This window comes from Oncorhynchus tshawytscha, linkage group LG11 (genome assembly GCF_018296145.1).
Source record: "Oncorhynchus tshawytscha isolate Ot180627B linkage group LG11, Otsh_v2.0, whole genome shotgun sequence".
Classification (NCBI taxonomy): Eukaryota; Metazoa; Chordata; class Actinopteri; order Salmoniformes; family Salmonidae; genus Oncorhynchus; species Oncorhynchus tshawytscha.
The window spans coordinates 39,057,845-39,083,375 of record NC_056439.1 but is presented as its reverse complement, the minus strand read 5'-3'; the positions used below and the strand labels follow the sequence as shown (position 1 = coordinate 39,083,375).

Sequence of the window (25,531 nt, the reverse complement as noted above, 5' to 3'; positions counted from 1 at the left end):
TGAATGGACATTTACGTTATATTACAATGACATGTATGAATCTAAGTTGCTTGTAACTCATAATAGTCTTACAAGACTTAAGAGAATTGTTGTGATAGCCTATCCATGTCACATCCTCAAAAAGATGACAAGGCTGAATAAAAGTGTGAATTTTAGCAGCAACACCAGGCAAAGTGCTAATGGTATGCCGCTAAAATTCACTGTTACAGCATGATGAGAATGTAGTGTTTGACCTCATCATCCCCTCTGGCTAATGACTCCAGAATGGGCCTCTTATGAATATGGGCCACAGATGGTGGCACTTGTGTTAATAGTTCACAACTGCTATGGTAGCTAGTTACTGATCCAGCCAGGACTATGCCTGATCTCATAATGCCAATCATTTCTAAATCGGAATCTAGAATGAAATTAATTCTAGATTAGAACACTCAGTGCTAAAGTAAGATGCTGTGATGTCAGTGGATAATCTGTTGGCTCTGGGACAGTAGGTGATTATCAACTGAACTTCACTCACAAACAGAATGTCAGCAACAGGGTGGGCGCATTCCTCTGCCCAGGCATTGCCGACGCATGCCAGATCTTACACAACGCCTGGATAGGTATTTTACGTATCAGCAAACCAAATTATGTAATTGAAATCTGGTGCCCTACGGCACAGAACCATTGGTTGATGCATGCAGGAGAACGCAACCTGTGCATGAATGGAGACTATACACATGTATATTTAGGGTGACTACCAATGTCTAAACTGGTCTTTGTCCCAAGGGCCAGGAATTTTTCCTATGTTCTGAACAGCAACAATAGCCTGTTGCTAGGGCTCAGTTCTCCTGGTCAGGTCTGATGAGCAAGAAAAAACACCTAGCCCTAAACCTATTACATGCTGAAGAATATCTCCCTTCCAAAACTTCGTTCAGACGTCGTACGTGTACCTTGACTTGATTAGTGAAGTAAATTGTCACCAAGTTAGTTTAGTCAAACGGTGTATGTTCCGACCTCATTGAAAATGGATTGTGAAGACATTGTACAGTAATTGGTGAGCTATCAAGTTAGTCCAAATGTCATGTCAACAAGCCAACAATTGGGTCAGATTTGGCATACGTCTCACGTCATTTGGAAGGAGGACGCCGAGTGTGATGCTACTCCTAATTAATCATGCCATCATATGAAACAACTAACAGTAACTCAGTGGCATTATCACACTTACTCATGGAAGGTGGATCATTCTAACAGCCTCTTCATTTAAAATAAGTAATTAGGGTGTAATGTCTTACTGTATATCAATCAGGTGGACAATAAAAATAAAAGCAAAATATATCAAAAACATTTTAATACGCAGACACTAATTGATTTCCATTCATATCCACTCCTAATTAACAGCTTCACATGTGCATTACATTTTTTTTTAATAAATGAAAAGAAAAAAAATGTTTTATATATTTTTAAAGTTCTACGCACTAGGCTGCATTCAAAACAAACCCTGCACCGCATCCATTTACCCATAACATGGCAGAGACTCACGCTTGAGCCTTTTACTTTGTTTTGGTCCACTAGCTTCAAACGGCTGTAAAACATTTCTTGTTATTGAAAATGCATTTCACTGCAATTTAGATGGTACAGTGATTCCCTACACTATTCAGTGCTTGTTTTATCTCAAACTGAAATTGAGAGTATAACTTTTGCGACCAAAAAATGAGTTACTTCTACATTGGCCGCATGATCCAATTTCCACTAGATAACACAGCCAAAGTCAGAACAGCTTTCCTGTTTTGACAGATGCCAGCCCGGCAGGATAAATCAATAGGCCGAATATCACAACCAGTCACAAGGTGGGACAGTAATACTATCATTCCACTATTACTGCAGATATTAGGGACATTTTCCGGAAATTACAATGCAAAAATAAAAAAATCCTACAGGTATGTCATGTCTTTACTATCATTAAATTGAAGACTTAGTTTTTATCCAAGATTCTCTGTAATTAGTATTACGCGATCAAACTGATTAATCATGTAACTGTAATTAACTAGGAAGTCAGGGCACCAAGGAAAATATTCAGATTACAAAAATATAATTTCCTAAAATAACTTTTCAGATACTTTATATCTGATCAAATAGTCTTCTGATTAATGAATGATTTACTTTACCTCACGTTAGTCTCATTCCAAATGTCGTAAATTGTTGGCTATCTGCATGAACCCAGTCTTCACTATGAGTCATCCATACATCAATTGTCTTAAAATCATTTATTTATTACTAACTAAGTAATTCACAGAAATGCATAAACAAAGTCAATATGGTTACAAGAAATGATAAGGGAATGTGCCCTAGTGGGCTAAACCTGCATCGCGGCTTGGTGGACAAAACGGGGAGTCAGCTGAGAAGTCACCACAGAGTTGATCATTATAACAATTGAAATGCTAATCCTTTGCACAGGGGAACATGGGGAACTCATTCGGGAACAATTGCAATCAATATATATATATATATATATATATTGACGCTCAGTGTGTCGTCTTGATCGCTGGTGAAAAGTTTTTTTCTTTTGTAGAATTGTCCATCTCTCTCCCTCTCTTGTGGTTAGAGTGGATTGTTCAGTGACATTCATTCATTCGTTATAGAACGGATGTTTCAGCGGTTGTCGTTCTTGGCATTAAATGATACCGAATTCCTAGCTGCAGACAAGTAATTAATATCAAAGACTTGTTATTTTTCTGTTGGTATCGACAGTGAGAGTTTAACCACGTGGTATGGTTAAAATATTCAGCAATGGTCTACAACCTTTGTACCCTCGTAATGGAGGAAAACATGGTCTGGTGATAATTTCTCAAAGTTGGGTTTTATTTGGAATTGCAGAAAAGGGCTGTCCCAGGATGCCTGACCCTAACTGGGCTCAGGGGAAGTCCTCAGATTTAGTTCAACTCAAAAGGGAATTGGAGTTTCCTTCATTAAACAGTCCAAAATCACATCACACAATTTTACAAACAGTATCATACGCACTCATTCATCCTTATACAACTATTAGATGTAAAACCTCATATCTGAGGCTATTATATAAACAGCGTTATGGCAATGTGGCCACACCGTCTCCCATGAGCTTCCCCAAAATGTAACAAACGGACCAGTTCGTAGCTAGATTCTTCACCCGATCTTTTATACCTTGTCCGGAACATAAAATTTGTTCGGACCTCAAGTTCTGTGAAGTGGAAGAAATTCCTTTGTTCTCTATGAAAATTCACTCTGTCTCTTATACTGTGGCCATGAGGCAGGGTCTTCTCAGGAATTCACGACCTCTCTCTGACCACAGCAGCCTAGTTGAAGGAGGCAGGGAGAGGGGGATGGGCTTGCTGTACCCAAAGAGGGCAACATCATGACAGGTAGCACCTTCAAGAACATTTGTATGCAGTGGTCTTTTCAAACAGTGGTTGTGAGCACACAATGTATGATTCAGATACATTTTCCATCAGTAGTATTGTTTAAAACCTTGAACATCTAGGAAAGTCTAAGCTGTGTTGTTGGTTGTTTCAACTAGGAAGGTTGTGTTGTTGGTTGGCCTGTCTTCCAGTCTCTGCAGGGGCAGGATGTCTGTGATCCAGTACTGAAATAAGGACACAACTGCAGTGGCCTCACCTGGAAAGACGAGACACACGTTACATTAGTTTGTTTGCAATTAGGAACAGTGAGTGGATTAACAGTTATTTAATGAGATCATTACTGCCATTCCAGTGATGAGGACAACTAATTATCCTGGTCTAGGTCTAGTACTGTACCTGTCTGACATTTTTTTTACCTCGGCTTGACCCAGTCAGTAATCCCAACATGTTTCAAGCTGACCACCATTGTCCCTGTTCCCAAGAGCTCCAAGTTAACCTGCCTAAATGACTATCACCCTGTAGCACTCAAATCTGTAATTTTGAAGTGCTGGTCATGACAAGATCCCAGACCCACTCCAATTTGCATACCACCCCAACGGGTCCACAAATGACACAATCTCATTGCATTTCACACTGCCATCTCCCACCTGGACAAGATGAGAAATAACAATGTGAGAATGCTGTTCATTGACTACAGCTCAGCGTTCAACAACATAGTCCCCCATAAGCTCATCACCAAGCACGAGACTGAACATCTCCCTCTGCAACTGGATCCTGGACTTCCTAACAGGACAGCCCGAGGTGGTGAGGGGTAGGCAACAACACCTCCGCCACACTGACCTTCAACACTGGAGCCCCTCAGGGGTGTTTGCTTAGTCCTCTCCTGTAATCCATGTTCACCCAAGACTGCGTGGCCATGCATGACTCCAACACCATCAAGTTAGCTGACGGTGGTAGGCCTGATCACCTACGTTGAGGAGACAGCCTACAGGGTGGAGGTCAGACAGTTGGCAGTGTGGTGACAGGAGAACAACCTCTCCCTAAATGTCAGTAAGACAAAGGAGCTGATCGTAGACTACAGGTGAGAGGGGAGAGCACTTCTCCATTCACATCAGCAGGGGTGTAGTGGAGCAGGTCGAAAGCTTCAAGTTCCTTGGCGTCCACATCCCTAAGGACTTACGACAGCGCCTCTTCCCTCTTAAGGAGGCCGAAAAGATTTGGCACGGGCCCTCAGATCCTCAAATTCTACAGCTGCACCATCAAGAGCATCTTGTCTGACGGCATCACTATTTGGTATGGCAAATGCACCGCCCTCGACCGCAAAGTGCGGTCGAGGGTGGTGCGGACGGCCCTGCACATCACTGGGGCGGAGCTCCCTGCCACCGAGGACATCTATGAGGCAGTGTTAGAGGAAGGCCTGAAAAAAATTGCAGAAGACTTCAGCCAACCAAGACTGTTCATTTTGCTACTGTCTATCAAACAGTACCGGAGCACCGGCTCTCAAACCAACAGGCTCTGAGACGGCTCCTATGCCCAAGCCATAAGACTGCTAAATAGTTATATAAATGGTTACACGGACTATGCACACTCAAGACTATATCCATTGAGTATACGCCGTTAGAAGAGCCTCAATTTGTCGAGGCATGAAATCTACAAGGTGTCTCAAGCATTCCACAGGGATGCTGGCCCATTTTGACTCCACTGTTGTGCCATGCTGGCTGGGTGGTGGACCATTCTTGATACACACAGGAAACTGCTGAGTGTGAAAAACCCAGCAGTGTCGCAATTCTTGACACAAACCGGTGCGCCTGGCACCTACTGCCATACCCGTTTAAAGGAAATTATATAATTTTGTCCTCACCCTTTCAGGCTCTGAATGACACATACACAATCCATGTCTCAAGGCTTAAAAATCCTTCTTTAAACCGGTCTCCTCCCTTTCACCTACACTGATTGAAGTGGATTTAACAAGTGACATCAATAAGGGATCATAGCTTTCACCTGGAGAGTCTGTCATGGACAGAGCAGGTGCTTTTAATGTTTTGTATACTCAGTGTATACACACACAGAAAAGATTAGGCATGGGTCCTCAGATCCTCAAAAAGTTCAACAGCTGCACCATCGAGAGCATCACTTCCTGGGGCCAAGCCTCCTGCCATCCAGGACCTCTATACCAGACGTTGTCAGAGGAGAGCCCAAAAAATGACCAAAGACTCCAGTCACAGACTAGCTGTACCGGAGCGCCGAAGTCTTGGTAGAAAAGGCTTCTTACCGGCTTCTACCCCCAAGCAATAAGACTCCTGCTAATCAAATGGCTAACCGGACTATTTGCATTGCCCCGCCCTTCTACATTGCTGCTACTCTGTTATCTATGTGTAGGTTACTTTCTCTCCCAAAATGTACATATTACCTGGACTAACCTGTGCCCCCGCACATTGGCTCCGTACCAGTACCCCCTGTATGCAGCCCTGCCACTTATTTTATTGTTGCTCCTTAAATTGTTTTCTATTTTTCTTTTAATTCAGTTCATTTTTGTAAATACTTGAACACTTGTTTTTTAAATTAACTGCATTGTTGATTAAGGGCTTGTAAGTAAGCATTTTACGGTAAGGTGCCTGTTGTAGTCGGCGCATGTGACAGACATTTTTTGATTTGACACACACTTTCACACTAAGAATATCCTGCCGCTACTCTGTTCTTTATTCTGATGCCTAGTCACTTTATCCTGCCTTCATGTATACATACCCCTGCACATTGATCTGGTACTGGTACACCCTGTATACATCTCCACAGTGTTCTGGTACTGGTACTCCTGGTATATAGCTCCACATTGATCTGGTACTCCTTGTAAATATCGCCACAGTGATCTGGTACTGGTACGCCCTGGAAATGGTCTGCCTGCCCATGTGAGAGATGCACTCTCAAACTTTAAGTCTTTATTGAAGACTCATCTCTTCATTAGGTCCTATGATTGAGTGTAGTCTGGCCCAGGAGTGTGGAGGTGAACGGAAAGGCACTGGAGCAACAAACAGCCCTTGCTGTGTCTGCCTGGAAGGTTCCCCTCTCTCCACTGGGATTCTCTGCCTCTAACCCTATCACAGTGGCTTAGTCACTGGCTTACTGGTGCCCTTCCATGCCATCACTAGGAGGGGTGCGTCACTTGAGTGGGTTGAGTCACTAACGTGATCTTCCTGTCCGGATTGGCGTGCCCCCCCTGGGTTGTGCCGTGGCGGAGATCTTCGTGGGCTACACTCGGCCTCGTCTCAGGATGGTAAGTTGGTGGTTGAAGATATCCCTCTAGTGGTGTGGGGGCTGTGCTTTGGCTAAGTGGGTGTGGTTATATCCTGCCTGTTCGGCCCTGTCCGTGGTTATCATCGGATCGGGCCACAGTGTCTCCTGACCCCTTCTGTCTCAGCCTCCAGTATTTATGCTGCAGTAGTTTGTGTGTCGGTGGGGCTAGGATCAGTCTGTCCTATCTGGAGTATTTCTCCTGTCTTATCCGGTGTCCTGTGTGAATTTAAGTATATTCTCTCTAATTCTCTCTCTCTCTGAGGACCTGAGCCCTAGGACCATGCCTCAGGACTACCTGGCCTGATGACTACTTGCTGTCCCCAGTCCACCTGGCCGTGCTGCTGCTCCAGTTTCAACTGTACTGCCTGCAGCTATGGAACCCTAACCTGTTCACCAGGTGTGCTACCTGTCCCAGACCTGCTTTTTTCAACTCTCTAAAGACAGCAAGAGCGGTAGAGATACTCTGAATGATCAGCTATGAAAAGCCAACTTACATTTACTCCTGAGGTGCTGACATGTTGCACCCTCGACAACCACTGACTATTATTTGACCCTGCTGGTCATCTATGAACATTTGAACATCTTGGCCATGTTGTCATAATCTCCACCCGGCACAGCCAGAAGAGGACTGGCCACCCCACATAGCCTGGTTCCTCTAGGTTTCTTCCTAGGTTCTGGCCTTTCTAGGGAGTTTTTCCTAGCCACCATGCTTCTACAACTGCATTGCTTGCTGTATGGGGTTTTAGGCTGGGTTTCTATACAGCACTTTGACATCAGCTGATGTAAGGGCTTTATAAATAAATGTGATCTCCACATTGATCTGGTACTCCCCATATATAGCTTAATTCTAGTGTATTTTTCCCTTGTGTTACAATTTGTATAATTATTTTTTAACTCATCGTAAGGAAGCACTTCAAGTCTAAACCTGTTTTATTCTGTGCACGTGACAAAAAGTTTGATTTGATTTCCGTCACCTACAGTACCTCACTGCTAAAAGCTGCCCTTTCCCCCTGGGCTGTGTCTTTTATATAACCGTGCTGTTAAGAGTCCAAATTTAAAAAAAGGGGAAGTGCATGAAAGTCATCAAATAAAACTGGCAACAGGCAAGCAGCAGACGTCATCGCCGACAGAGGTGTTGGGTAGAACAGTGAAATGTAAGCTGTGGGATATGCTTTGGCACTGCCCTGGTGGTCAATTGATTCCTCCTCTCTCTGAGCTGAAGAGAAGCTCCAGGGAACTGTGGAAAAGACTTGACCCTTTCACAGAACAGGCTAAACCAACAGCACAGCAGGCTTACTGGGCTCAAGCATGGCTGGACAGAAACAGCTGGCTTTATTCCACCGGTGGCTAATTCCATTTGGTTTGCTATATAAATATCCTTAAAAACAGTAAAAGTTAATTTACCCCATTGTTTTACATTCTGTTTAATGGACATTTACCTTTAGCAAAAGAAAACAGGTGTGAATAGATTAGTTAACAGACTGGATGGCTATTAGACTACTTTATTTGCTCTTTAAAAAAGGCCCAGTGTGGTCAAAAATGTGATTTATATACATTTCCACAATACAAGGTTGGAATAATACTGGGAAAATTATAAATGTCCTTTTAGTGAATGCGCTGTTTGAGAACACCACCTAAAATTTCAGCCTTTTTTTGTAGGATGGAGTTTTGGCCAGCGTGGGGACATCACCAGGCAGTAAATTAGTTAATAGATCAATAACAAAAGAGTTCCAAACCTCTCTGCCAATAACAGCTAGTTTTCAGATTTCCCCTCCCACTCAGACCACTCCCAGACAGTCCGAGAAAAATTCTTGAGTGAACAACTGCTCTTTGCTAAGAAGTTATTTCTGACACTCAATTCATAACCATCACAGTAAGGTACATAATTGTTACCCAGAAATTATTTGATATTGAGATAAAAACGGCAGCATTGGACCTTTAATGACTAATTACGTTTTGGGGGAATCCACAAAGCTTGTCCACATCTGAGGAGCAGGTGGAGGGACCAGCAGGAATAAGCTGTGTGGTTTTAGTATAGTCTATACTAGGGTTCCCAAACTGGTGGCGTTATTTGACCACCCAAATGGTACATTTTTATTGTTGGACAGATCTAAAAGCACCAGGAAATCAGCTCCAAGTGACTTTCATTTTGGAAATCTGTTCCCAAGTATTCACACACAAACACGTGATCATACACAAAAGTAAGCAAGTTGAAATGATTATGTTCTAGTCAAATACATCTTCTTGCAGTCAATTTGCAGTCTACAAATTATGTTTTGATCCCCCGACCATCAACCCAAGGAAAAAAAAAAAAAAAAAAAAAAAAAAAAAAAAAAAAAATCGCCCTGCGTCTGAATTTAGTTGATTAACCCTGGTCTATATAGAGTCCACTGTGGGAACTGATCACAGGTCTGGACTGGAGTTTGTTTTCCTCTTCAGCGTTGCCTTGGCAGAGAGTTGAGCATCACTATGACCACCTGCTCAGCCGTGCCCTGAATCCCCTGGACAGGACAGTCGTATAATATACTGCAGTAGTATACTCTGCACAAGGGCCAACCAGGTCACCACTGATCTTATCAGTTAGATTTGAACAGGCCCAAAACACACACACACCTGAGACCATGTCATTCACAATTTCCAGACCTGTACATTGTCTGCTCTCCTGGCAGCTCTTGAGTAAAACACCCAGTGGCAGGAGATACTGGGGACTGTCAAACTGGTTTGTGTTTGAATAGGGGAGAGCATGCATGCATGTATAGGTAAGGCATGCTAGTATGGCCAGGCGAGGGCAGGTATGATTAGGCGACTGGTAGTATGGACTAGAGGTCGACCGATTGATTTTTCAACGTCGATACAGATTATTGGAGGACCCCCCCAAAAAAGCCGATACCGATTAAATTGGCAGATTTTTATTTATTTATATAATGGCAATACAACAATACTGAATGAACAATGAACACTTATTTTTAACTTAATATAATACATAAATAAAATCAATTTAGTCTCAAATAAATAATGAAACGCTCAATTTGGTTTTAATAATGCAAAAACAGTGATGGAGAAGTAAAAGTGCAATACATGCCATGTAAAAAAGCTAACGTTTAAGTTCTTTGCTCAGAACATGAGAACATATGGAAGCTGGTGGCCCTCAATATTCCCAGAATTTTTTTGGGGGGGTTGTAGTTATTATAGGAATTATGACGCGTCGACTATTTCTCTTTATACCATTGGTATTTCATATACCCTTGACTATTGGATGTTCTTAAAGGCACTATAGTATTTCCAGCCTAATCTCGGGAGTTGAAAGGCTTGAAGTCATAAACAGAGCTGTGCATCAACCATCGCTAAGAGCTGGGGCAAACGCAGTAAAGTGCTGTTTGAATGAACGCTTACGAGCCTGCTGCTGCCTACCACCGCTCAGTCAGACTGCTCTATCAAATCATAGACTTAAATATAATAAACACACAAATACGAGCCTTTGGTCATTAATATGGTCAAATCTAGAAAATATAATTTCGAAAAGAAAACGCTTATTCTTTCAGTGAAATACGGAACCGTTCGCAACGAGCCAGACAGCCCAAACTGCTGCATATACCCTGACTCTGCTTGCACAGAACGCAAGAGAAGTGACAGTTTCCCTAGTTAATATTGCCCGCAAACATGAATTTGCTGTGTATTGATTTTAAGAAATGCATTGATGTTTATGGTTAGGTATATTTGCGCAACAATTGTGTTTTTCCCCCCGCAAATGCGCTTTTGTTAAATCGTCACCTGTTTGGGGAAGTTGGCGGTGATTCGATGATAAATGAACAGGCACCGCATTGATTATATGCAATGCAGGACAAGCTAGCTAACCTAGTAATATCAACCATGTGTAGTTAACTAGTGTTTGTGAAGATTGATGGTTTTTTTTTTTTTTACAAGATAAGTTTAATGCTAGCTAGCAACTTACCTTGGCTCCTTGCAGCCAAAGTCATTTTATTGCTGAACTCGCGTAACAGGTGGTCAGCCTGCTACGCAGTCTCCTCGTGGATTGCAATGTAATCAGCATCCAAAAAGGCCAATTACCGATTGTTATGAAAACTTGAAGTCAACCCTAATTAAATCAGCCATGTGGTCAACCTCTAGTATGGACAGGTGAGCTCAGACAAGAATAGTTAAGGCAAAACCAGATAAGACTACTCACTAGGAGACATGGTAGAGCTGTTCTGGAGCTCTTGCAGAGCCTTGGCAAGCCTCTCCGTGTCCTGTTGCTGCACCAGGGACTTGAGGCTGTGGAGTTGGGCCAAAACAGGAGGGGGGAATGTTCCATTGGACAGGCTGGTCAGAAGGCCCTCCACTACCCCTGAGGACACATGGAGCCTGCCTGCAGGCAATGAGCCTGGAGAGTGTGAGGAAAGAAGAGATGCTCTTACTCCACCAACCTTTCAAATATACATTACTGAATGGGAATGTGCTAAGCAGGATGTGGGCAAGTCAGTCATATGACAACAGCAAAATGTCTAATACCTTAACAATCGTCAGCTCTATGTTGAGACTGAGGTGCATAATAAGGACAGGAGAATTTCTTCCGAAGGCAAGTCAGGGGGGGGATTATGCCAGACCAGACAACAGAGACTGTACATTAGGAAGTAACCTAAACACCTCAAGAGGAAGTAACCTAAACACCTCAGACCTTAAAATCCCCCATGGTCCTCAAGTTGGGACCATTTTTTGGGTTGTGCTCTACACACTGCTCCTCAAATTATTTATTTTTCTGCCAATATGAAGGGTATAAAATAAACTATGCTTCAGCACATGAAGGAAAAAATAAATAAAAAATCCCTATATAGTGCACTACATTTGGCCAGCTCTTAGGCAGACTGAGCCAGACTAACCCCGTTCCTGGAGACTACTGACCTGTAGGTTTCCAGTTCCCAACCCAATCTATCACACCTGATTGTAATAATTAGCTGGTTGATCATCTGAACCATGTTAGTTACAACTGGGGTTGGAGACAAAAACCTACAGGAGGATAAATCTCCAGGAACAGGGTTGGAGAGCTCTGGCCTAGGCTGTGTGTGACCGTATTTGGGTTGATTAGCAGCCCTGGTATCATACTCACGATCAGACACGTAGATCTCCTGTGTGGTCCTTAGGAAGTCCATCACTTCAGCTGCTCTTCTCTGCCTCATCTCTTCATCCTCCTCCTCCCCATTCCCCTCTCTCTGGTAGGTGAACTCCAGAGCTGCAGCGCGGGGCATCAGACCCAGAGACAGGAGCTTTTCTTTGTGGCGTTTCTTCTTTAGCTTCCTCCTCTTGTTCTTGCTGAGCCGCTCTCCTTTCTCCTCCGTGGGGGTCGGAGCCATGGTTGGATCCCCAGGGTTGGATTCTGTAGCCTGTCCCGTGACTGTCCCTCCTCCTGGAGCTGTTTTACCCTTCCTCTTTCTTCTTCTTCTCAGTCGTTGTCTTTCTCCCTCTCCTTCAGACTCATGAGTGTTCTCATCTGAAGGGAACAAGAAAAAGTGAGAGCTTGTTAACTTCACAAGCTAGTCTAATCTAGCTGCGGTGCTGCGCTATGGTAAGTCAGTCCCTGTGATTCATATTCATAACTAATATCCATTTCATAGCACTTGGAATCAGCCTCCTTCAAACACCATGCCTATCCCATCTTTGACATAAGACTTTATTTGGTAGCAGATAAAGTTTATTCAGCCAGCATATTCAGCACCGCTTGGATTGATGGCTCTCTGGGGCTCAGAGAGCACTGAAGTCAAAAGCTGACTGCATCACCTTCCCCTGTGGGAAAGCTGGGCCCCTGTCCACACACAGAGTGTGGTGGCTGTTCCCCAGGGTAACTGGTGGGTGGAGAGGCTGTCTGGGATTTAACCCAACCACAGTCTATACACTCCAGTACCCCCTACTGCAGAGCATGCATGCACACACACACACCACTCTCTTTCTCTAGACTTTAAGCAGTTTCAAGAGCTTTTTGGTCTTAGAGAGAAACTGCCACCATATGGCCAGCTGTGCAGAGAGCGAGAATCTTTAAAAAAGGTTGTGTTATGTATCAATTTTCAGCTGTGAAAGATAGAAATTGGAAACATCACAAATAAACAACCGGTGATGATTATTCACAGCATTTCCATAAAACGAATCATAATAAGCATGTAGGAAGCGATTTACTGTTGGTGGCAATAAGTGAATGCTGCAACAGATGTGGGGCAAAGCGGACATGGCTTGATAAAAGGTGCATAATGCAGCAAATGTGATTCAGCAAGGTCCAGCTCAATAAATAGTCTCTCAAAGACACAGGATGTCCTGAAGGAGGATGGACATGCGCACACAGTCCATTTTATCATGACTTGGACTGTTCAACAGGTAAACTGCAGTCAAAAGGAATGCGAGTCAGTGTTCCCTCTAGTGGTCAGGTAGTCGGATGGTTAGGGATCAAACCAGAGCCATTTTCTGTTTACCATCAAATGTCGTTAGAGGGATGCACTCGTATCCCGACATCAAAAAGCTCTGTAGCAGGATAGCTAATGCTGGTATCAGGACCTTGACAAATTGAAGAGTGAGTGATAACATGCAAGACTGATGGCTTTAGCCATGTTCAACAACTATTCTTATTCTGGATTGATCTAGACTGTCATTACCAATTGGATACCACAAAATTGGGGAGAAAACGGGGTAAAAAAAAATATATCCTCTGATGACATCTGTGATAACCATCTGATTACTTGGTTTGTTAACTTGCACGTAAACAAAGAGGTTTCTGATGACGGACTACGCACTTAACTTTAATGACACGGCCGGAAAATGGGTCTAGCGCTGTCTCCAACAACAAAATATCTTGGTGGACTGAGTCTTTTTTTAAACGTGTATATTTCCATATAGGACACACCCTATGTGTTTGAATAAAATCCACTATATGCACTGAGCTTGTCTGATGCTTCACAAGCACAGTTTGACTAAATAATTAAGACACAAATGACTCAAGGAGCCCGATGGCCATGCTGTGTTAAAAACGAAATGACAGGGAATGCCTGTGTGACTGGTGAATGTGGTCTTACTCTTCTCCCTGCTGCAGCGAAAAAGGCACCAGAGCACTGCAAGTCTTTTTTCGCACTGTCCGTGCTGAAGCTGCAACATATCAGCTATTTCGTTTCTTACTTGATTCACTGACAAAAGTAGTTATCGAAATCCCTGATTTGTTTAGGAAAAACATTACCTAGTTCCTCAATCCTTGCTCTCTTTACGTGAAACATGTAAGCATCTCATTTTTTTATTTATTTCACCTTTATTTAACCAGGTAGGCTAGTTGAGAACAAGTTCTCATTTACAACTGCGACCTGGCCAAGATAAAGCATAGTGCCCAATAGGGCCTGATCTATAGCCTATCAATCACATCAATAAATTTATTATATCAAACACCGAACTTGACAGCAAAATGGATGCAGAGGTAGTGAAAAATAAACTCTAACCCTGGAGAATGTTTACTGGTTGCTTAGAATGGAAAGTCAGATGTGTGGAAGATATTTGACTTGGAACAAAATGTAAACACAATAAATTATGTACCAGTGTCTCTGTTCTAATTAAATATATACACCCCCCCACACACAATTATTCTCTGCAGATCCTCTCAAGCTCTGTCAGGTTGGATGGGGAGCATTGCTGCACATCTATTTGCAGGTCTCTCCAGAGATGTTTGATAGAGTTCCAAGTCCGGGCTCTGGCTGGGCCGATCAAGGACATTGAGACAAGTCCCGAGGCCACGGCTGCGTTGTCTTGTCACAGTAGTGATGGTGCCAGGTTTCCTCCAGACATAATACTTGGCATTCAGCTCAAAGTCTTCAATCTTGGTTTCATCATGGTCTGAGTCTTTAGGTGCCTTTTGGCAAACTCCAAGTGGGCTATTATATGCCTCTTACTAAAATGTTATTGGTCACATACATGTGTTTAGCAGATGTTATTGCGGGTGTAGTGAAATGCTCTTCTCTAGCTCCAACAGCGCAGTAATATCTAACAAGATGGTAGTCCTTCTGGAAGGTTCTCCCATCTCCACAGAGGAACTCTGGAGCTCTGTCAGAGTGACCATTGGGTTCTTGGTCACTCCCCCTGACCGAGGCCCTTCTCCAATTGCCCAGTTTGGCCGGGCAGCCAGCTCTAGGAAGAGTCCTGGTGGTTCCAAACTTCTTCCATTTAAGAATGGAGGACGACACAGTGTTCTTGGGGATCTTCGATGTTGCATAATTTGTGGTACCCTTCCCCTGATCTGTGCCTTGACACAATCTTGTCTCGGAGCTCTACGGACAATTCCTTCGAGCTCCTGGCTTGGTTTCTGCTCTGACATGTACTGTCAGCTGTGTGACCACAGACAGGTGTCACCTGCCTTTCCAAATCATGTCCAATCAATTGAACTTACCACAGGTGGACTCCAAGTTGTAGAAACATCAAGGATGATCAATGGAAACAGGATATACCTAAGCTCACTTGAGTCTCATAGCAATGGGACTGTTACATTTGTAAATAAATACCTTATGTTTAGTTGTAATAAGTTAGCAAACATTTCTAAAATAACTTTTCGATTTGTGTGTAGATTGATGATTTGTAATTTTATTTAATACATTTTAGAAATTGGCTGTAATGTAACAAAATGTGGATAAAGTCAAGAGGTCCACACACAACCAGCCAAAGGTTTGGACACACCTACTCTTTACATTTTTTATTTTTTTTTATTTTTTTACTATTCTCTCATTTTTTCCCTTTTAATGCGTTTGAGACAATCAGTTGTGGTATATAGAAGATAGCCCTATTTAGCAAAATACCAAGTCCATATTATGGCAAGAACAGCTCAAATAAGCAAAGAGAAACGACAGTTCATCATTACTTTAAGACATGAAGGTCAGTCAATCCGGAAAATGTTAAGAAATTTGAAAGTTTCTTCAAGTGCAGTTGCAAAAACCATCAAGCACTAAGATGAACATTCCTCTCATGAGGACCGCCACAGGAAAGGAAGACCCAGAGTTACCTCTGCAGCAGCAGATCAGATAAATTTGCAGTGCATATAAATGCTTCAGAGTTCAGGTAACAAAAACATCAACAGTTACGAGGAGACTGAATCAGGCCTTCATGGTCAAATTGCTGCAAATAAACCAATAAGCAGAGACTTGCGTTGGCCAAGAAACACAAGCAATTAGAATGGTCGAAATCTGTCCTTGGTGGTCTGATAAGCCCAAATGAGATTTTTGGTTCCAACCTCCATGTCTTTGTGAGACCCAGAGTAGGTAAATGGATGATCTCTGCATGTGTGGTTCCCACCATGAAGCAGGTGTGAAGGGTGCTTTGCTGGTGACACAGTCAGTAATTTAATTAGGATTCAAGGTACACTTAACCAGCATGGCTACCAGAAAATTCTGCAGTGAAACGCCATCACATCTGGTTTGCGCTTAGTGGGACTATCATTTGTTTTTCCAATAGGACAAATGACCCAACACACCTCCAGGCTATGTAAGGGCTATTGACCAAGGAGAGTGATGGAGTGCTGCATCAGATGACCTGACCTCCACAACCACCCGATCATCAACCCAATTGTGGGAACTCCTTCAAGACTGTTGGAAAAGCATTCCTCGTGAAGCTGGTTGAGAGAATGGGAAGAGTATGCAAAGCTGTCAAGGCAAAGGGTGGCTACATTGAAGCATCCAAAATAGGCCGACTTGTTTAACACTTTTTTTGGTTACTGCATGATTCCATGTGTGTTATTTCATAGATTTGATGTCGTCACTATTATTCTACAATGTAGTAAAAATAAACAAAAACCCTTGAATGAGTAGGTGTCCAAACTGTTGACTGCATGCAAACTACCGTTTAAAAGTATGGGGTCACTTCGAAATTCCCTTGTTTTTGAAAGAAATGCACATTTTGTCCATTAAAAATAACATCAAATTGATCAGAAATACAGTGCAGACATTGTTAATGTTGTAAATTACTATTGTAGCCGGACTTAATGGAATATCTACATAGGCCCATTATCAGCAACCATCACTCCTGTGTTCCAATTGCACGTTGTGTTAGCTAATCCAAGTATCATTTTAAAAGGCTAATTGACCATGAGAAAAAGCTTTTGCAATTATGGTAGCACAGCTGAAATTAAAGTATCAATATAACTGGCCTTCTTTAGACTAGTTCAGTATCAACATGTGGGTTCGATTACAGGCGCAAAATGGCTAGAAACAAAGACCTTTCTTCTGAAACTCGTCAGTCTAGTCTTATTCAGAGAAATTAAGGTTATTCCATGCGAGAAATTGACAAGAAACTGAAGATCTACTCCCTTCACAGAACAGCGCAAACTGTCTCTAACCAGATTAGAAAGAGTGGTAGGCCCCGGTGCACAACTAAGCAAGACGACAAGGACATTAGTGTGTCTAGTTTGAGAACCAGACGCCTCACAAGTCCTCAACTGGCAGCTTCATTAAATAGTACCTGCAAAACACCAGTCTCAACATCAACAGGGATGAGGTGATTCCAGGATGCTGGCCTTCTAAGCAGCTCTGTCCAGTGTCTGTTCTTTTGCCCAGCTTAATATTTTCTTTTTATTAGCCAGTCTGATATGGCTTTTTCTTTGCAACTCTGCCTAGAAGGCCAGCATCCCGAAGTCACCTATACAACGCAGCAAAAAAGGAAAAATGTCCTCACTGTCAACTACATTTATTTTCAGCAAACTTAACATGTAAATACTTGTATGAACATAACAAGATTCAACAACTGAGACAAACAGGTCCCAGACGTGCTCAATGGGATTGAGATCCGGGCTCTTCGCTGGCCATGGCAGAACACGGAAATTCCTGTCTGGCAGGAAATCACGCACAGAACGAGCAGTATGGCTGGTGGCATTGTCATGCTGGTGGGTCATGTCAGGATGAGCCTGCAGGAAGGGTACCACATGAGGGAGGAGGATGTCTTCCCTGTAACGGACAGGGTTGAGATTGCCTGCAATGACGATAAACGTGAATCCGACCATCACCCCTGGTGAGACAAAACCACGACTCGTCGGTGAAGAGCACTTTTTGCCAGTCCTGTTTCGTCCAGCGATGGTGGGTTTGTACCCATAGGCGACATTGTTGCAGGTGATGTCTGGTGAAGACCTGCCTTACAACAGGCCTACAAGCCCTCAGTCCAGCCTATTGCGGACAGTCTGAGCACTGATGGAGGGATTGTGCGTTCCTGGGGCAACTCGGGCAGTTGTTGTTGCCATCCTGTACCGGTCCCGCAAGTGTGATTTTCGGATGTACCGATCCTGTGCAGGTGTTGTTACACATGGTCTGCCATTCCGAGGACGATCAACTGTCCGTCCTGTCTCCCTGTAGCGCTGTCTTAGGTGCCTCACAGTACGGACATTGCAATTTATTGCCCTGGCCACATCCGCAGTTCTCATGCCTCCTTGCAGCATGCCTTAGGCAAATTCACACAGATGAGCAGGGACCCTGGGCATCTTTATGGTGTTTTTCAGAGTCAGTAGAAAGGCCTCTTTAGTGTCCTCTAAGTTGTCATAACGGTGACCTTAATTGCCTACAGTCTGTAAGCGGTTAGTGTCTTAATGACCATTCCACAGGTGCATGTTCATTAATTGTTTATGGTTCACTGAACATGGGACACAGTGTTTAAACCATTTACAATGAAGATCTGTGAAGTTATTTGGATTTTTCGAATTATCTTTGAAAGACAGGGTCCTGAAAAAGGGACCTCTTTTTTTGCTGAGTGTATACACACACCCCCGCCCACCCAAGTATACAAAACAATAACACCTGCTCTTTCCATGACTCACACTGACCAGGTGAAAGCTATGATCCCTATTTGATGTCACTTCAATCAGTGTAGAGGACAGGGAGGAGACAGGTTAAAATAGGCAATTAAGACATGGATTGCATATGTGTGCGATTCAGAGGGTAAATGGGCAAGACAAAATATTTTATTTCCTTTGAACGAGGTATCATAGTAGGTACCAGGGTTTCCCGTGTGCATCTAGAATAGTCCACCACCCAAAGGACATCCAGCCAACTTGGCACAACTGTGGGACGCATTGGAGTCAAAATGGGCCATTATCCCAGTTGGAACGTTTTCAACACTTTGTTAAGTCCATGCCCTGACAAATTGAGGCTGTTCTGAGGGCAAAAGGGGTGTAACTCAATATTAGGAAGGTGTTCCTAATGTTTGGTATACTCCGTGTATATAGCCTTTACATATAAAGACTAAAAAAAAGTTACATGCATTCGTGGACTGCGTTTTATTTCTCGTTTAGGCTAATTACTCAAAGCTCACTTTGTTATTCAATTCTAAAACTAAAATGTTTGATTGCATTTCAAAGCATGAATGACTCATATGCTGTGTGATGACATGAACAAATGACAGAACAGCCTCACTGATTGATACAGTGCTTCCAGAAAGGATTCACACCCATCGAGGCTCAAATTTAAAACGGATTACATTTAGATTGTCTCTGGCCTACACACACACACACACACACACACAGTCAAATTGGAATTATGTTCTTCAAATTCATTCAAAATTAAAAGCTGAAATGTCAAATATTCAACCCCTTTGTTATGGCAAGCCTAAATACACTGATTAGAAAATGTTTGCTTAACAAGTCACATAACACTATTGCATACAGAGTTCATATAAGTTATGACTACCTCATCTCTGTGCCCCACACAACTATCTTTGAGGCCCCTCAGTTTAGCAGTGAATTTCAAACACAATTCAACCACAAAGACCAGGGAGGTTTCCAATGCCTCACTAAGAGAGGCACCCATTGGTAGATGGGTAAAAAATTTAAAAAGCAGAAATTAAATATCCCTTTGAGCATGGTGAAGTTACACTATCCAAGTGAAATTAGTATCAATACACCCAGTCACTACAAAGATACAGGCGTCCTCCCTAACTCAATTGTCGGAGGAACGAAATCGCTCAGAGATTTCACTATGAAGCCAATGGTGACTTTTAAAACAGTTACAGAGTTTAATGTCTGTGATAGGAGACAACTGAAGATGGAGCAACAACATTGTACTTACTACACAATACTAACCTAATTGACAGAACGAAAAGGAGGAAGTCTGTACATTAAAAAAATATTCTAAAACATGCATCCTGTTTACAACAAGACAAAGTAATACTGCAAAAAAAGTGGCTAAGCAATTCACTTTTTGTCCTTAAAATAAGTTATATGAGTAGTAAATCCAACACATTAGTACCACACTCCATATTTTCAAGCATAGTGGTAGCGTCGTCATGTTATGGGTATGCTTGTAATCGTTAAGGATTAAGGACTGGGGAGTTCAGGATAAAAAATAAACATAATGGAGCTACGCATCTCCCAGGGTCTGCTTTCCACCAGACACTGAAAGATGAATTCACCTTACAAAAGGACAATAACCTAAAATACAAGGCTAAATCTACAGTGGAGCTGCTTACTAAGAAGACTGAATGTTCCTGAGTGGCATTGTTAGTAGAGGTCAACCGATTATGATTTTTTTCAACGCCGATACCGATTATTGGAGGACCAAAAAAAACGATACATTGGCCGATTTGTTTTTATTTGTTAATAATGACAATTACAACAATACTGAATGAACACTTAATTGAACTTAATATAATACATAAATAAAATCAATTTAGCCTCAAGTAAATAATGAAACATGTTCAATTTGGTTTAAATAATGCAAAAACAAAGTGTTGGAGAAGAAAGTAAAAGTGCAATATGTGCTATGCAAGAAAGCTAACGTTTCAGTTCCTTGCTCAGAACATATGAAAGCTGGTGGTTCCTTTTACATGAGACTTCAATATTCCCAGGTAAGAAGTTTTAGGTTGTAGTTATTATAGGACTATTTCCCTTTATACCATTTGTATTTCATTAATCTTTGACTATTAGATGTTCTTATAGGCACTTTAGTATTGTCAGTGTAACAGTATAGCTTCCGTCCCTCTCCTCGCTCCTCCCTGGGCTCGAACCAGCAACACAACGACAACAGCCACCATCGAAGCAGCATTACCCATGCAGAGCAAGGGAAACAACCACCCCAAGGCTCAGAGCGAGTGACGTTTGAAACGCTACTAGCACGCGCTAACTAGCTAGCCATTTCACTTCGGTTACACCAGCCTCATCTCGGGAGTTGATAGGCTTGAAGTCATAAACAGTGAAATGCTTGACGCACAATGAAGAGCTGCTGGCAAAACACACAAAAGTGCTGTTTGAATGAATGTTTATGCACCTGCTTCTGCCTACCACCGCTCAGTCAGATACTTGTATGCTCAGTCAGATTATATGCAACGCAGGACACGCTAGATAATATCAACCATGTGTAGTTAACTAGTGATTATGATTGATAGTTTTTTATAAGATAAGTTTAATGCTAGCAAGCAACTTATCTTGGCTTACTGCATTCACGTAACAGGCAGCCTCCTTGTGGAGTGCAACGAGAGAGAGGCAGGTCATTATTGTGTTGTACTAGTTAACTGTACGGTTGCAAGGCAGGATCCCCCGAGCTGACAAGGTGAAAATCTGTCTTTCTGCCCCTGAACGATGCAGTTAACCCACCGTTCCTAGGCAGTCATTGAAAATAAGAATGTGTTCTTAACTGACTTGCCTAGTTAAATAAATCCGATTGTTATGAGAACTTGAAATCGGCCCTAATTAAAATTGGCCATTCCGATTAAAATCGGTCAACCTCTAATTGTTAGTTTTGACCTAACGCTACTTGAATTTTTTTCTCGTCTTCTCACGCCGCTGCATTGTTTTCAACACCAATATGCTGGTTAACTTGGCTATTATGCACATAGCAACATGATCTAGGAAAAGGTGACAATTCAACAACAAAATGCTGATTAACTTTGCTATTATGTCCATAGAAACATAGGGAAAGGAGCCATTTCAACGACACACAGATGTTTCAGTACCACGGACAGTGACTGCTATCCAACGCGAGAAAGCATACACACACGTGTCACCCCATTATTTTTTACATAATATAACCATTTACAATTTCAGTATACCACGTCTAGTGATGGACTGTGCCTTCAATGGATTAGTCTACTGAGACAGGCGTGAATAAAACAGGTGTCTTGTGCACCATGGAAAAAATATAAATTTGCGATTCTGTGACTAAAGAAATCTTGGTCGACTAACAGCCTATCGACCAAACAATCAACTAAATGGGGTCAGCCCTACGTGAGTCTATAGTAATGTTGGCAGGAGGGATCAATATTAAGGTCATCCACTGTCTCTGAGTACATCAAAGCCACTGCTAAGATATCAGTCTTGGCTAGTTTGGTCACTTACTTCACACTTTCTAATAAATGCAAGGCCCTGGGAGGGGGTTGAAAGAATTTGAAACAAATTCCTTGTGACATGAACACAGGCCCAAAACTACTCACACAGTAGCTGGAAAAGACAGTGTAATAGAGTTAACTATGCTATCTTCTTAATAGAGGCCATCAATTGGTTCTCTAACGCAATTCGATAGACTACAGAAATGTTGTGCAACATGAGCTTTCATGAAGTGTTTGATTCGATTTGTGATTACATTTGCATTGGTGTCAGAGTGATTAGTGGGACAATAGAGTGCTGAGTACTGGGCAGTTAGCAGGTTTGGTAGGCTACTAATGACCATCAGCAGCATCAGAGCTTGGAGAAGCCTAATTACCATGACTATTACCATGACCCTATTCCACCTGTACTGCTACAAGACTAGGTCTAATGGCTAACTTGTACAACTTCTAAAATAATGTGTTTAGAAAGCCTTTTTTACATCAGCAGATGTCACAAAGTGCATATACATGAACCCAGCTATCTGGTGACCAAGTATGTAAGAGAAAGCACTAATAGGCCTAAATTGCTGACTAGTCCATTATAACAGGAAAATATAGCTGCATTGAGTATACTTCGAAGTCATAAATTCTTGAGTTCCTAGAAAAACATACATTGTCTTCCAATTAATGAGACATTTTCTGCAGGTAAAGTGGAAATACCGGTACAACCTACTCAGTGTACACGAATGAAGGTGTTGCCCAAGGCTAATTTCTCTACTGTCAACTATTAATATAATCCGTTTCTGTCAGGTAGCCTAAACCCATTTACCTCTCTGGCAGGCAGATGCTGACTGAATGAAATGGACTGGGTTAGTAGTGTGGATATCCGGTCAGGACGGCTTAGAGCAGGTTGTTCAGCCAGCTGTTTGATGCCAGGGAAACATTCACCAAAACAAATGGAATGTGCTGCATTACATCTTAATGTTGCAATATGTAACTTTTGGATGATACGAACAAATTCTTATAGAAATGTGAGTTATAGATCTTTCATTCTCATTGAAAGCAAGTCAGAGGTAGATATGTTCTATATGCACTATTTTTATGCTTCCCGTTCATACGTTTAGTTTTTGCATCTTTTACTTTTGTACACCAGCTTCAAACACAATATTTTTGGTTATTTCAAAGATATTTCAGAGGTTTAGATGGTACAATGATTTGCTACACATTGCTTGTCACATAACCTTATGCATATTGCACCTTTAAGTTTACTGATCATATAACACAAAATCATCAGTTCTGTTGTGAATCCATGTCAACAGTTGAGCCTAAAATGGTTTCAATGAGTGCTCACATAAGCCATATACCTTTAGACAATCACCACGTATCTGTAATAGTAACATTTGACCTTGAAAACACACAACATCAGATGTGAATGACAGTGGGTGGTCTGATCCATTTGGCACAGATTGCATTCAGATGCAATCTGTCTTGGATAAAAAATATTTGTTCCCGCTTTAATCTCCCCACAACTGGACTGGAAAAGACAATAAAGGAGAGTGATAGTAACACTGAGCAGGACAGAGGAGAGCCCCTTCTAGTAAATCCCCTGCTTTATGGCACATCTCTGTCACCACAGTGCATAAATGTAAGATTATAGCCCTCTTACCAGCTGGGTCTTGCACAGTATTTATGTATGCTGGCTGAGAGAGCGTGACAGATCCCTCTGCACCCGTCTTGTATTCTGCAGGGGGAGCTACGACTGTGTACATTCGTCTGCCTGGCTGGGTCGAGGATGGTATTATCCCTCCATCTCCTGAGACACAGAGCAAATGAGAAAGAAAGAACATTAGCTATACTGTAAGTGCTTGGCGATTGGTTTGGAGGTGATTGTATTGTAGGCTATATAATTTCCGGACTGTGACACCAACTTATTTGGAAGTAATAAAGTGTGTGATGTCTCACGTCGCTTAGCTCCGGGGACAATATTTCTAATTCAATTGAGCATAACTCAGTTAATGAAATATGTTACTCTACTTACCAGTGATAGTGCACTCCTCTAGGCCTACTTTCTGTTTCACAGAGGACTTGTCGAGAACAAACTCGGGGGGTGAAGAGCTGGGTTCTTTCTCAAGCTTGGGAGGTAAGGGGTACAGCCTCTGAAGAACTTTAGACTGGAATACTGAAACGTAATTGACATTCTTAACTTTAATTTCACATTGCTGCCAATGTCAAGTACAAGCCATCTAGGGTATAAATACACGTTTGGCTAATTACGCAATTTCAATTGAAATGTAATCATAACTAGTAGTTGGTAGATCAAAGTCAAATTCACAGAAAACATAAATACTTTATTAATATCAGAAGCCTACAAAAACGAAACGGAAAACGAGTTGACCTTTCAATCCCGCGTGTATTTGTGATACCTTCGCTGATGTAACGTTATACCTCAGCGAAAGTATCACAAAAACACGCGGGATTGATCGGTCAACTTGGCGTTTGTTAACTCTCAATGAGTTGCGCGACAGTAGCCTGCCTGGCTAGCGAGACAGGTAAACTAGCTATAAGTACAGACTAGTTAAAACTAGCTACATCTGGCGTTTAATGTTTCAGCAACGGAGAAGACGTAAAAAAGTACTTGCCTTCTTTCCTATGTGCCATATCACTATATTTAACTCGAATGTAACATTAGATAAAACACGCTTGTGAAAAATGCTAACGGTAATGTTACCAGCTAGCTAGTTAGCATTGCTAGCTACTGGCACCCTGCTAGTTGATGTTTTGCAGCTTTGTTATGAACTTTTGTAACGACACCCCACCATTTGCAACATTGCGTTGACAAATCATGCTCCGTTACGACTGAAATAATTTCGCTAAATATCATTATGTGCACAGCCGCGACAGAAAACATCCAAACGAGCTGCAGCGCAGACCGCAATTATCCACACATGAGGAAGGAACCAAAGATGATCCATATTGACCAGATACTCAAGTGGCCGCTCTAACAATGTGAAATGTCTTCAACAATGGAAGGCAACGAGAGGAGGCAAGATCAGGTGGGACGATTCTAGCCAATGAGAGGGCAGATACGCGTGCGAACCACAGGCACAACTCCGATATAAAATGTTTTTTTTCTCAGAGTTTCCGGAATGTCAAGTGTCCTACTTATATCAGTACACTCTTAACAACCTAACCATTACGAAACTTGTATGCGATCAAATAAGCCTCACGTAGCAAATAAGCCATTACATTTTTTGATTACCAAATTTGAAACACTCGTTGATCTCCATACAAAATCTGCTTGGTGAGCGAAAAAAAACGAAAAAACGCCACCTGCTGGAGAATACAGATTTTGGGCCCAGTCATACCTCTTGCTTCACTTCTTCCTCTCTGAAGGAACTGCCTGCATGACACCGTGGCTGTCTTGTAGCCTGACCAACAGCTCCCCCTCTGGTCGCATCCAGTAACATCAACTCCATCGACATGCGCAAACTAAGCCAGCTGTGAAGAAGGGTTTGACAGCAGCGCATGGACACCGCGATGTGAATATCAAATAGCTCAGCATCAGGACCAGAGTGAGCCTAGTTTGG

At 42.3% G+C, this 25,531-nt stretch overlaps 1 protein-coding gene across 1 annotated transcript; it reads right to left on the bottom strand.

Moving 5' to 3' along the window:
* Nucleotides 1-3,254: 3,254 nt before the first annotated feature.
* LOC112261990 (glutamate-rich protein 1) lies at nucleotides 3,255-24,949 on the bottom strand. Its single transcript, XM_024437652.2, has 6 exons — nucleotides 24,584-24,949; nucleotides 23,983-24,123; nucleotides 23,611-23,757; nucleotides 11,767-12,147; nucleotides 10,849-11,043; nucleotides 3,255-3,627 (listed from the first exon to the last, which is right to left on the bottom strand). The coding sequence occupies exons 1-6, from the start codon at nucleotides 24,600-24,602 to the stop codon at nucleotides 3,500-3,502; spliced, it is 1,011 nt and encodes a 336-aa protein (XP_024293420.1). The 5' UTR covers nucleotides 24,603-24,949; the 3' UTR covers nucleotides 3,255-3,499.
* Nucleotides 24,950-25,531: the final 582 nt, after the last annotated feature.